The sequence below is a fragment of the Chrysemys picta genome, chromosome 19 (genome assembly GCF_011386835.1).
Source record: "Chrysemys picta bellii isolate R12L10 chromosome 19, ASM1138683v2, whole genome shotgun sequence".
Classification (NCBI taxonomy): Eukaryota; Metazoa; Chordata; order Testudines; family Emydidae; genus Chrysemys; species Chrysemys picta.
The window spans coordinates 6,408,150-6,421,164 of record NC_088809.1 but is presented as its reverse complement, the minus strand read 5'-3'; the positions used below and the strand labels follow the sequence as shown (position 1 = coordinate 6,421,164).

The following is a 13,015-nucleotide window of genomic DNA, read 5'->3' as shown; positions in this document are numbered from 1 at the left end:
TTTTTTTTTTTTACACTTCCAGCAAGCTTGCTGTGTGTGCCCACCTTACTTCTCCATTCTTTGCCTTTGGCCTATATAGTTAATATATTGTAAAAGGGAGGAAAAGTAGCTCTGTAACAAATTTAAGCTGTCTGAATCACTGTAAATATTATGCACCTTGTTTATGTATGTAGAGTTAAATCTGCTACACACCTGGCTTTGTATTTTGTGTCTCTTACTTTGAAAACAAGTTTACTGCCATTAATTCACAGGTGCAACTAGAAATGTGATTGTAAGTGGGTATGATGAGCATTCTTTGGCCAAACCCAAACACACCTTGATTGGATTGCATTATCCAATATATCTTTAACCACTGCGTGGGTAGTCATCCTCTGTCTGGTAGATGACTGTCCTGACCCAGGGTGGGTAAAAGGGAAGGAAAGAGGGCAGAGGGCATCATCTCATTGCTGGGAATCCAAAGTAACTGACTCGGAGTTGGGAACCAGATAGCTGAATTTCTGCAACAACTTTTTTAATGTAGAAATGTAAATTGCTGTCTAGCTATGGATAGGATGATCTTTTTGACTGGAATGTGTATGTTAAAAAATAATAATCCCCCCCACTCCTTTCCATTTTCAGTTGTACTCTTGCCTCTTCGATATAGATGGTCATTCAAAGTTGGTCTAGATGTTATGGAAGTGCTACCTTCTCTATAGACAGTATATGAACATTGGATAGCTTTTGTTTAAATCTGTGAAATAATATGTCCAAAGTTTATTTGTGTAAACTTAAATACATGGATGCAAGGCCACTGTAGGGGGTAATCACTGTACAAAATTGTTCCAAACTATGCTTGTTTGGTTAGAAGAGGTAAAGAAGCAATACTGACAAAAACAATAGTGATCTGTCAAGGATCAGTTGAAACAATCAAGCAAAACAACTGTTCCCATGTTTCAGTCTCATGCCGCCATTGACTTCCATGGCAAGACTTTAATAGGAGGCAGGAACAGATTCTAAAATAGCTATAAAAAGATGATAAAATAAATGAGGAGTTAAGATCTTATCTGTTGTGGCAATGGCAGTCAAGATTTGAACAAAAGCTCGTGCTCTATGGAGACTTTTAGTGGCAATTACATACATGCACAATAATTGGTGCACTGGAGCTCAGCTTGACTGCGACAGTATTTATTTTCATCTTGTTGCCGGCCAGTGAGCTTTGTTCTGCTAGTCTGCTGATGGAGAGAGTGCCTCTATTCAAGTAGGCAAGGCTTTTAATTAGCATTTAGTAGAAGCATGTGTATGTTTGCTGCTGCTGCTGTGAAGGTGAATTGGCTCTTTAAGGAGGATGGCCCATCGGTGTTTGCCATAGTGAAGTGGAGTAATTGATTTGAAGTATCCCTTGTTCTGTTTCTGAAAAACCTTTTGTACTGGTTGATAGTGCCGAGCTGAGCGAAAGGAAAAGTTCCTACTCCAGGAAGCAGGGAGACAAAGCTTATTTTTATTATTTTAAAGGGGCACGTTGGAGTGGGGAAAGAAGATGTCGGAGTCAGAAAGAACTGTTAAAAGGACACAAACAGTTACTTTTTGAAGTCTCAAGCTGAAAAACCTGCTTTTAAAATGGAGTTCTTTAGATTCTAAATGCTTTTTCCCTCTGATATTGAATGAATTTCTACTTTAAAGCTACGTGTTGCATACAGGAAGAGACCTGCCAGGGTCTGGAAAATGGTAGTAAATATTATATTGGATTCTCTGTTAATTTCAAACCTTCAGTTGCCTTTCTAAGGAGTTATTTACTAGAATCAAGTGGAGGATACTTTTTATGAGAAAATTACTTTTCATTCTGTTTCTACAATTATAGGATGCTACATATAGGGCAGGTAATGTCCAAGAGAAGAAATGTAGGGGTTAGCCTTGTAGAAACCGTGCTGTCAGGCCTGAAAGGCGAAGGCAAGAAGATGTAGGCATAACAGTATAATGGCGCTCCTTGATTTAAAGGGATCAATTTGGAAAACCACATTTTTGTCTGAAAATTTTACTGGTTTTACAAGTAACCTCTAAAATCACTATAACTGAAAGAAATGAATGGGGAAAATCCACTTTTCTCTCTTGCAACAGTTTTACTTAGCATATTTGCCGTATTAGAGTATAGTCAGTTTCATTGTTTCCTATGTATTGAGTCAGTTTTTCCCTTCCTGAAAAGACCCTAACAAACGTCAACAGGAAGTAGAGAACCTCTTATAAACATGTTTTTAAAATGAAGTAAAAAAATCAATCAATCAAAACACATTATTGAAAGAGTGGACTACCAGAAACGAGCAATTAAAAAACCAACAACAAAAACTCGTAAGTAGAGTGTCTCACTAAGGGAGTTGCATTGATAGACTTTACAAGCATTTCACTGAAGGTTGGTGTTGAAGACTGCTGTAATAAGGGGACAGTGATGACCCTTGACTGACTTTTTTTTAAACATTTTCCTTGTTTTCCTCCTCCCCAGGTGATCTGTGGAGCTACGATTTCTACAGTGGTGAATTTGTTGTGTCTCCTGAACCAGACACTAGTGTATATACGCTTGATCCCCAGAAGCACAAATACATTATCCTAGGCAGCGATGGACTGTGGAACATGATCCCACCTCAAGATGCTATTTCTATGTGCCAAGATCATGAGGAGAAACAGTATTTTATGGTGAGGGCATGTTAATGTTGTCAACTACTTTAAGGTAACATGGTAGCTGTTAACTCACTTTTTTGCTGTGTTACTCTATTGCAGTAACATATTCCTTAAAAGCATATGCAATTGTGGCATCATTGAGTGTTATTACTTAATTATACTGCTACAACATACATGGAGCTATTACAGTGATGGTAAACTTACTGGGATAGCATATGTTTTAGTCACAGGTATTTTTAGTAAAAGTCATGGACAAGTCACAATAAGTAGGTCCAAATACAACTTCAGTTACCTTTTCAAAAAAATTAGTAAAATGAGTTTCCTCCATGTGATGTCATCATGAACAAAGTTTCACTGTAACTGGTGTTTGCACAGTAATTTATTCAAACAGTTTTTGACTTCCGTTCTGTTTGTCTGTTTGCTAGATGCAGGTTTGTCTGAATTCTGATGCTTTAGCACCATGATGTAGAGGTAGAGAATTGCAACCTGTGCCATATAATTTCTTCACTTTATGATCACAGAAAATGGTGATGGGTGTTCTCTGTTTTTGCTTTAAACATTAAGGGAGAACACAGACAGTCTTGTGCCAAAATGCTGGTGAACAGAGCACTAGCCCGGTGGAGGCAGCGCATGCTTCGTGCAGATAATACTAGTGCCATTGTAATCTGCATCTCGCCGGTGCTGGACAATCGGAGCAACTGGGAAAATGAAGAGGAATTGTATCTCAACTTGGCAGAGGGCCCCTGCTACAGCAGTCCTGATATGTGCATGATGACACCCTCCCGCTGCTGTACCCCTCCTATCAAGGTAAATTATTTAGAATTCCAAACCATTCCAATTTTAAGAATGAAACGCACAAAATGTATAGCTAATTCCTCCATCTACCTCCTGCTTCTCGCTAAGAGAGGCAGCCTTCTTATGTGACTTAGAAAGATCATACACTTCTCCTTTTACCATACGTTCTTCAGTTGTTTAGTCCTGGGAAAATAAGTCAAGAATGTAAAGTCCGAGCTCTGGACTTGGGGACATTCAAAGTCTCTGCATAATCTTAAAATCTTGACACTTTTTTAATTACCAGTCGAATGCTAACAACTGCAGTCTATAATGATAGAATGGTGGTTGGTGTATTTAGTTTAAAAAAGGTCAGTATTTAAATTATGTGTACAGCATTCTTCCTGATGAGTAGTTGAATTTCCCCATCCTACATAAACAGAGAAATGATTAGTTGTTTTAAAAGCACTTTTATTTTCAGGTTGGGAGAGCTTATCTGCATCTGTCAACTTAAATTTTCTTCATTAAAAGAGAGAGCCTTATTTTACAGGGATCTTACTTTGAATTAGAACCTTGTCCATTAACATAGAAGGGAGGTTTTTGGAAGATCTTTACCATTTTGTTGTTAGACTAGGGTATAATTGTGAGTGGATGTTTGTTTCAATAATTGCCAGTTTCCGCAAACTTGAATAGCTGTGGTGCTTTGATGTTCTCTAATGTCTTTGAATAGCCATCCTTTAGGCAAAGTAAAATTGAAAATCAAAGATTAGGATGAGAGTACTTAACATTTGGTTGATATAGAGACAGACAGCTAATAAAACAGCAAGTGGGGTTTTTTCCATTCAGTAGCAGCAGGAGAATGCATGGGAGGAACCCAAAATCCACTGAAAAAGAGTAGCAATCCCAAAGTCTTCTGTGGCGAGAGATTATCTGAACTGTAATTATTCCTGTTTTTCAGTCAGTGTTTTTTTGTGTACAGCTTTTGAATTATTTCCAGCCCTTGTCAAGTAAACTTTGGGTCATGTTGATTTGAAAATGTCCCAGAACTAGCATTTAAAATAAGTACTCTAAAATATCCCCCCGGCCCTCCGTAAATAAATGTAAATAAATTCAGTACATTCTGTGTGGTGTAGAAATCTGTGCTCCAATAGTCAGACCAATACCAAAAAGCAATGGAAGCTCTAGGTCAAAACTTCAGAAGAGGAGTGTCATTCCTTTCATGGTCATTTTCAAACTGCCCTTCTGCTCTCTGCTGGAGCTGCTAGGCTGTTTTTAAGGGACTGCAAATCCCCTCCTAAAAGTCCTCTTGCTGTTTTGGAGTATGCAGCACATGTTAGAACATTTGCCTTGATATGTATGAGTCTTTCATCTGGAAGGTAAGTGCTAAACTGTTACTTTTAACAGTTCAAAGTGATGTTTAGCACTGAGATGAAGGTAACTTTTTATTGTGTTTTAGGGATTGTCTCGATAGGGAAAATAACTGGAATGGGTACAGCAGAATAAGCTATATTGCTATAGCTATTCCAGAATAGCTCCCCATGTGGCCAGAACACACTGTTCTGGAATAAAAGTGACTTTAATTAATAATTAGTAACTATTCTGGAATAAAATTCACTTTTATTCCACAACAGTGTGTCCACACAAGGAGCTATAGCAGAATAGCTTATTATTCTGTAGCCATTCTGGTCAATTTCCCCATTTCTACAAGGCCTTTACGGCCTCTTTTTCTTAGCAGGGCCCTGATGGTTGGCCACAGGCGTAGAATGGTTACCATTAAATCTGATGGTTCCATTTTTAGTACACTTTTTCCCCCTCTTGTCCTGCTCTACAATTTTATTTTCTAATTTTAAAAATATTTATTTTATGTAGGATAATTCATTCCTATCCCACTTGATTTCTTTTAAAACTGAAATGAATACACAGCTACCACAAGTAAAATTTTTAGCGTTCGTATAGGTTGCTGTTTTAGTAACAAATACCATCTATTCTCACAGAATCCGTATAGAAGTGGAAGGAAAGGAAAAAGTGGAAGCAGGAAGTGGAAAAAGAGACAGAGAAAACAGGGCAGCTGTCCTATCAGAATAATATTGAAACATTTAAGGAAAAACAAACATCTCTAGACAGACTAGAATAAATGGAATGACTCTGCATCTGTGTCCCTTTGTTTGTATTTTTGTGAAAGCCCAAAAAGGAGCTTCCCTGTGTGTTCAGGTCATTATTCTGGTTTGACTAATAAGTAGCTTTTTTGCAATGGGCAGGGGAGGAGCTTTTCATTTCAGTGAGGCACAGTAATGGTGAGAAGAGCAGATTTCCACACTCGGGTTAATGTAATGGTTGGCCAACCAGGTTTTCCATTTAAATAGCAAATTGCTTCTAAATAAATCTCTGGGTAAAATTCAAGCACAGGGGGCACCTCTGACTCATTTTCTTTCTATGAAATTCAAATTACTTTAAACCTAAAATTAACTGGCACGGGAACCGGAGCGTGGGTAAATGAAGCCTGCATTGTGCCTTGCTTCAGTGATAAACAGCAGCCTTTTAAAAAGAAACCAATTCAGTTTTGGAGGGAGGATTAAAATAGCTTATGAGGAACAGAATTTTCCCTACTGGTTCAAACCGTAAAAGTTGGACTTGTGCCGTCTGCAATGACTAATACCTGATCTTCCAGAAGCAGGCAACCCCTGCTGCCCAAACCATACATAATCCAACCAGTTGTATAATGCTGTACATGAGGAGCAGGGAAGAGAATTGCTTCCTGTTCCCTGTGGTGATCATACTCTGGCCTTTTAAAAAATCCATTATTTGACTCTGACAGTGAATTCTACCAGTATACAAAGTATTTTATTTGGTATATACATTTACCTGCTCTTCACTTAAAGTGACTGAGTTGTTCTTGTATTATGAGACCATGAGAAACGGATTGGTTTTTACTATGTCCTTCAAAATTTTAAATCTCAAATATTCAGTCTTAAATGGAAGTCATTTGTATAGATTCACAACCAATATTTTGGCATGCCAAGAAGTGGACAAATCCCTTTTTTCTAAGACGTATTTTTTCAGATCTGTGTCCAGTCGCTTTTAACCAGTGTGTTGCAGAAGTATACATAACTCCAGTAATGTTTGACTTTTGCCTGTATTTACTAATTCCTCCCATCAGAGTAAACGTTGCACTTTCACAATAGCCACAAAATTATTTCCAAATAACTTTTCTTCTGAGAAATGTATGTGGGGAAATATTAGGGAGACAGCCACAGATTACATAATTTAGGGGGTTTAAAAATTGGAGCCTTGCTCCTACATGGTAATGTAAAAGTAGGGCAGGCCAAATTCTTCCTGGGATGCAGCTTATTTGTAAGAAATCATGGTACAAGAGTGAACCTGGGGAGGGGAGGATCCTAGATGTGAATATCCATTTGTGAAAGAGGTGTCTAGTGGTGGTCATATTATTGTCTTGAAATTCACTTATCCCACATGAGGAAGTGAGACGTCACACTAGGAATTCAGGTCTGTTTACTCCTGTAGAGCTTATTTCTGTCCCTTCTAAGTAAGAGTTCCTTTTTGTAAAGAATCTGGCATTTTCATGTATGGAGAGAGACTACAAGTATTTATCTCCCATCTGAAAAACATCCGTCTTTGCTCCTGTTAATAACCATACCAGAAGGTCGATCAGTATCACAATACCTAAAACCAGAGGGAAGTACCTGATCTGAATTAGCCAGATAGTTAATGCTTTCATGGATTGCAGTTGCCTTTTTCCCAGCCTGAGATCCATCATCAAAACTGTGCATGCCATGGGTGTTAGATGTCAGCCAATGGCAAGAGGTTACTGATGATGACTCCTTTTATTTACATTTTACTCTTGGGGATTATGTCTTGGGGGGAAATGGCTTGGCCTTTAAGGCTTTGTCTACGCTGGCAACCGAACGACAAACCTTTTGTCGTTCAGAGGTGTTAAAAAAACACCACCACTCTCTCGAAAGACAAAAGTTTTGCAACAAAAAGCACGTGTGAACAGTGCTTTGTTGGCAGGACAAAGCTACCGCCGCTCATTGGGTGTGGAAGTTTTTTGTTGGTGGGAGAGCTTTCTCTCGCCAACAAACACCTGCTATGCTGCTTGCCTTTTAGCGGCTTGGCTGTAGCGGCACAGCCATGTCGCTAAAAAGGCGCATAGTGCAGACAAAGCGTAAGAGTGGAGAGTATTGATAAGAACAAACGCTGTCTGTTATCTTCAAAGAACTAAAGATGCATTTGTAACCTTGAGTCTTAACCATACTTGGGAAACCTGAAATTGTTCTCTCTGAAATAAAATGGAGGCCAAAGCCAAATTCCTGAATTAATTAATAAATAAGAGTATCCCCTTGTTTCTGAGTCAGATCTTTTTGGTGCCAATTGTTACTGATTCATCCTTGAGAGATTCCTAAGGTTTAAAAAAGAAAAAAAAAACTATCAATGATTTCCTATTGCTGTCAGCAGCTGATTGCCAAGGAATGAATTTTGACTGGTCCACATCCTCCGTTCTTTTTTTTTTTTTTCCTTCTCATTACCCCACTCCACCCCAAATTTCCTTGTACTCCCTCTCCTAACTTTTTCCATTTTAGTGCCCCAAATCATTGTGTTGCTGCAGCTATCCATATCGAGCAAGGCTATTGGTGATGAGAGCCATAGCGTGAGGATCTTGCATAGCAAGACATGCCAGATTAAAAGTCTAACAAAGAGCCAGTCTCAAGAGTATAATTGAGCCTGTTAGGCAACAGTTCACAAAGCACCTCCGAATGTGTAAACGACATGGGATTTTGGGTTGTCACTAGAACTGAGTGAAAGAATAACTTCTAAAGTACTGTCCATAAATATCTGTCATCAACTCTATTGACAGCATCTCAAGTTTGAATTTATCTTTTTGTTTGTTTGGTTTTTGTGCAATAACTATCTAAATTTGGTTTATATTGGGTCACCAAAGATCAAAATAATCTTTCAGTAATGTCCAGGTTTCTCACTGGAAAAAAAAATCCCTTTGATATTCCAGCCTGTCTTTTGAAGTGTGTGGTTTTTTTGTTTTGTTTTTGTTTTGTTTTTTAAAGCTTAGAGTCTAATTTTTCAGATGTGTTGAGCAACTACAGGCCCCTTTGACTTCAAATTGGACTATGGTTGCTCAAGGTCTGATTTAAAAAATACTTAGATTTTGAGATCTCTTGTATTATTTCAGTGCGTTCAGTTTCAAGTGCAGTAACCGCAGGTGCATTTAGTTTGCAGTATAATACAGTTTCTGGAATAAGATAGTCATTGGGTTATTGTCCTTACATCGGTAATACATAAAATGATGTGGCCTTGAAAAAATGCTTTGAAGGTCTCTCATTGAATAACCAGGAATTTCTCCACAATTTGAATCTTTTAATAATTGTGTCAACATTTACATGTAAAGGGCACTGCATAAATAGCAATTTTACAGCCCTCCTGTGAGATAGTGAAGTCTTCCCTATTTTCCTGAGGATGAAATTGAGATAGAAATGACTTACCGAAGGTCACAGAGAGCAATGAAGCCAGGAGTAGAATTGGGGAATTCCTGGCTTCCAGTGCATTATACCACACTATCTCTCTTCAAATTACAGAATAACTTTGCTGTGCAGAAAACCGCCAAATTTACTTTGCTGAATAAAGATCATTTTAAAAGGCCAGGGCCTAACTTTTATTCAGTCTTCCTCCAGTTGTAAGGAATAAGTGTGTTACTTAGCTAGAAGTATTGGAAGCAACAAACAAATTCAGAGGTTAGTATAGTATTGTCCAGGGGAGGCCCGTATTCCATCTCCTTGTAAACCATTAGAACTCCTCCAGCAACAGAGCATTGCTTCAGGCACCTGATATCTTGTTCAGCAGTAACTAAAAAGTCTAAACGTAATCCAGGTCAGGAGAAAGAGCCTGATAATACTTGGCCATTCAAGGACATTTTTAATCTTCAAAGCACTTTGCAAACAATCTCACAAAACATTAGAAAGAGAGCAATAGCATCTTCATTTTGCAGAGGATACTGATGAAGAATGGGAGTGCACGGCATTCACTGCAGACATCCTTTTCAGTGTTGGTATTCCAAAGTAATGAAAGATGCAAGTAGGTCCCATAGTTCGGTGACTTATTAACTTTACGCCAGTGAGAATGAAAACACGTATGCCAACTAAGGCGAGACAGGTCTCTGAAATGGCAGACCTGTCCTCATAGACTTACTGATGGAAATTAACATACTTGCATAAGGTTGGAGGGCTGAAACTGGCAAGTTTAGATTCAGAGCCTAAACGCCACCGTGAAAATGTTCAGGTGTGTTTTGCATCTGGATCTGGAGTTAGACCTGTCTCCAAGAAGCTTTAGTATCTGCTGTCATGTATAGTATCTTTCACCCACATACTTTAGCCATGGTCTGTGGTAACACAAGTGGAATAATGATATTTATGGATAAATAATTCCCTCTTTTTTAATCCCAGCTTCTAGAAGAGGATCTATGGCCACGTCTGAACTCCTCTGAGCCTGTTCCTTCTCTCATGCATAGCAATGTGATCTTGGATAAATATTCCGAGCTGTCCAGTGAGATTGCTAAAAGCAGTATACCGTTGGCGGTAGCATCCTCTAGGGATCCAGGCCCACAGGAGGAGAACTGCAGCAAAACACTAGCTTTGAGGATTCATGAATCTTACAGCAATGGCTTGTCAGTTACCCTCTCCCCTTCCAACTCAGCAAATTCAAGCGTGGACCAAAAAAGCTTAAAGATGTCTCCTAATGGCCAAACAAAATCCCAAGAAGCGGAGAGGACACCTACAGGAAACTTTAAACGGACATTAGAAGAATCTAACTCCGGCCCAGCTTTGAAGAAGCCAAGACGTAGCTTGAGTCGAAACATTAGTGTCCAGCCAGAAAGCCTGTCCACAACTCCACAGCGCAAAAACTCAAACAAGCTCAGCATGCGGCGAAGCCTGAGGGGGCAGAAGAAGCTTGGCAATTCGCTGTTCCACCAGACCAGGAAAGCAGTATGCGTTTGCTGAAGGGTGTTTGTGTGAGCACAGTTTGGTCTGATTTAGAATTTTGAAGTTGGTGCAGAAATTTGAAACTCTTCCTGTTTATCTTTTTTTTAAAGTAGAAAACTTTTTGGTATCGAACAGCTTTATTCTCAGCCTTGTACTGCTTGTATTATAACTGTGAATTTTGTAGATGTGTAGGGTATAAGTCGCTGTAAAATGTGTGTAAATTTGTACTCCTTCATACAAATGTAGTCTACCCCCCCCCTTGTATAATTGTTACAACAGGGCTAAACCTTGTTTAAAAGAAAATGTTTAATCTTTTTTGTTAATTTACTAAAGTCATGAATTTGTATAAGCTTCTTGTGATGAGGATTTCACAACTTTTTAACTGAAGTAAATTATTAAATAGAATGGAAGATATGTATTTTCGTAGTACTATACGTTCAACCCAAAGTGTGTCTTTTAGAGAATTACTCTAGGCCTATTTTTTGTTTTTTAAATTTTAGATTTCTCTATTCAGAAATGAAATGGAAGCAGAGATGTTGTGTTACTTTACACAGCTCAATATCAATTTCTTTATCTTAATTAAAATACTATGCAGTATCTTATTCCGTTGTATTTTTTGTAACCTTAATCGTCAAAGTATTTAGCAAAAAAAATTGTGTGTTTTTTTTTTTTTTTTTTTTTTTTTAAATTTCTGAAAACCCCAACCCATCCTACAAAGCCATTCTCATTCCCTGTAGTAATTTATTTGGCATTTTATCCAGGCATTTGGTAGTGGTATTCCTTTAAATATATATGCCCCATAAAGGCATTTTTTTATTATTCCACTAACTGATGGTACTGCTAATTCCTTTCCAAAGTAAGTCATCGAATTATTTTATGATTTACAGTTTTCATTGAGTATGTAGACCCATATGTACATTCACCTAAATAAAACAAGTGAAAACTTGCTCGGGGTGCCTTTGTTCTTTAAGTATGTACAATGTCTTGCGCTCAAATTCTTTAAACACTGTGATTTTGTGTAATTGTGCAACTATTAAATGGTTCCTTCCCTGTCTTAAAAAAACACCATTTTTATCAAATGGTTCCCAATTCTACGCTTTATTAAAAAAGTGGGGGAGGGGTAGATATTGTGATGTGCCATGGAGAGGACTTTTGGAATGAGAAATACAGACTTGGATTAGAGAAGTCTACTGCTTCTCTGCATGCTTTGTCTCCCCCCTGCCTGCCTCCGCAGGAAATTTTGATCAGGAAAGATATGCCCACCTGATTTTTGTAGTCCCTATTCAGTGCTTCAGAGGGAGATAAAGAAACCTAAAAGGTTTATGCCAGCATGGTGTTGGGGAAAACTTTCTTGATTGCATACCAATCTGTTCATCCTGTGCATGTTGAGTTTAGAAAACAGACTGATCTAATGCCATTTATAGTACATACATACCTTTATAAAGTGTCCATAACTGTTGTTATGCAGGATGATTTATAGTAAAACATAAATATATCCTGAAAAGCCATTGGTATCCAAATAACTGTCCTTCCCACCCCACCACCTACTCCCAATCTCTGTAACAGGAATACTGGAGATATCAAGATTCTCCATTCTTAAATTCTAGAGGCATGTCCATCCTCATTTTCAGCAGAGGGTTTTGCTTTATCTTCCAGCATCTCTCCTTCACTAACCAGAGTCTGGTTTTTATGGGAGAATCAGTGGCATTTTGCAGGGTTTTGATGTTAGAGCTGCTGCTTCTGCAAATACCCACTATTTGTGTAAGTTTGATGTGCTTCAACTGAACACTATAGAAACTAAGTTGAGCCAGAGAGAAGGAAGGAAGAGAGTGTAGGTTCTTCGTCGTGTACACCTGTCAGAGGATCTGACAAGCAACTCTTATCTTCCATCAGAGCCGCTATCAATTTATTACATGGGAGAAGGAAGATGTCCAACTTTTTTTTTTTTTTGGTAAGCAAAAACTCATTAAGTTTGGTCCACGAGTGAAACATGGCTAAATGAGTTTGCCTTTATTTTTAATTATACTGCTGTGGCCAATAAAAATGACTTCAGAGTCCATTGCTCTGTCTTGATCTATAAGGACCTTAGCCACTCAGAACAAGATGAAGTGTTGTATGTTATCCCGGTGGGCTGCAACTCAACATGAAAATACAAGATTTATGCAGTCTTCCAGTTTATTCAAATTATGTGCAGTTTTTCAGAAACAAAGAGGCCTCAAAAGCAAATTGAACAAGTTAAAAACACAGAACTAGGCTTATTTCTGTGTCCTGTGGAAAGTTTCAAAACAGCTCCTCTTTATTTGGATTATTTAAATTCAATTAAATGTAACTGGTCAATGCTTAATCTTAAATATTTACGCAGCTTAAGACTGTTGACATTCTACAATGTCTTTTGACAGAGCAACTCAAAGTGCTTTACAAATTAATCCTCAACACTGAATGAGGTAATTACTGCAGCCTTTTTCAAAACATTGTTAGTATACGTATTTTGCTAGCTCCCTGCTCCACATGTTAGTATTAACATGGTACTTTGGGCTAAACTTATTGAGTCACTAACAATACTGGTAGTGCATAGATTGACTGACTGG

The 13,015-nt window shown here is 38.2% G+C and overlaps 1 protein-coding gene across 2 annotated transcripts in view; it reads left to right on the top strand.

The window, feature by feature from the left end:
• PPM1D (protein phosphatase, Mg2+/Mn2+ dependent 1D) overlaps nt 1-11,373 on the top strand; it is a 39,120-nt gene extending 27,747 nt beyond the window's left edge. Inside the window, exons 4-6 of one of the 2 annotated variants that reach the window (XM_005298805.5) lie at nt 2,474-2,664; nt 3,214-3,456; nt 9,891-11,373. In XM_005298805.5, coding sequence (XP_005298862.2) covers nt 2,474-2,664; nt 3,214-3,456; nt 9,891-10,445 — 989 coding nt within the window. In that variant the 3' untranslated portion in view covers nt 10,446-11,373. Of the gene's footprint in view, nt 1-2,473; nt 2,665-3,213; nt 3,457-5,414; nt 8,441-9,890 lie in introns of those variants that run through there. The other variant, XM_065573044.1, reaches the window with a different exon arrangement.
• Nucleotides 11,374-13,015: the final 1,642 nt, after the last annotated feature.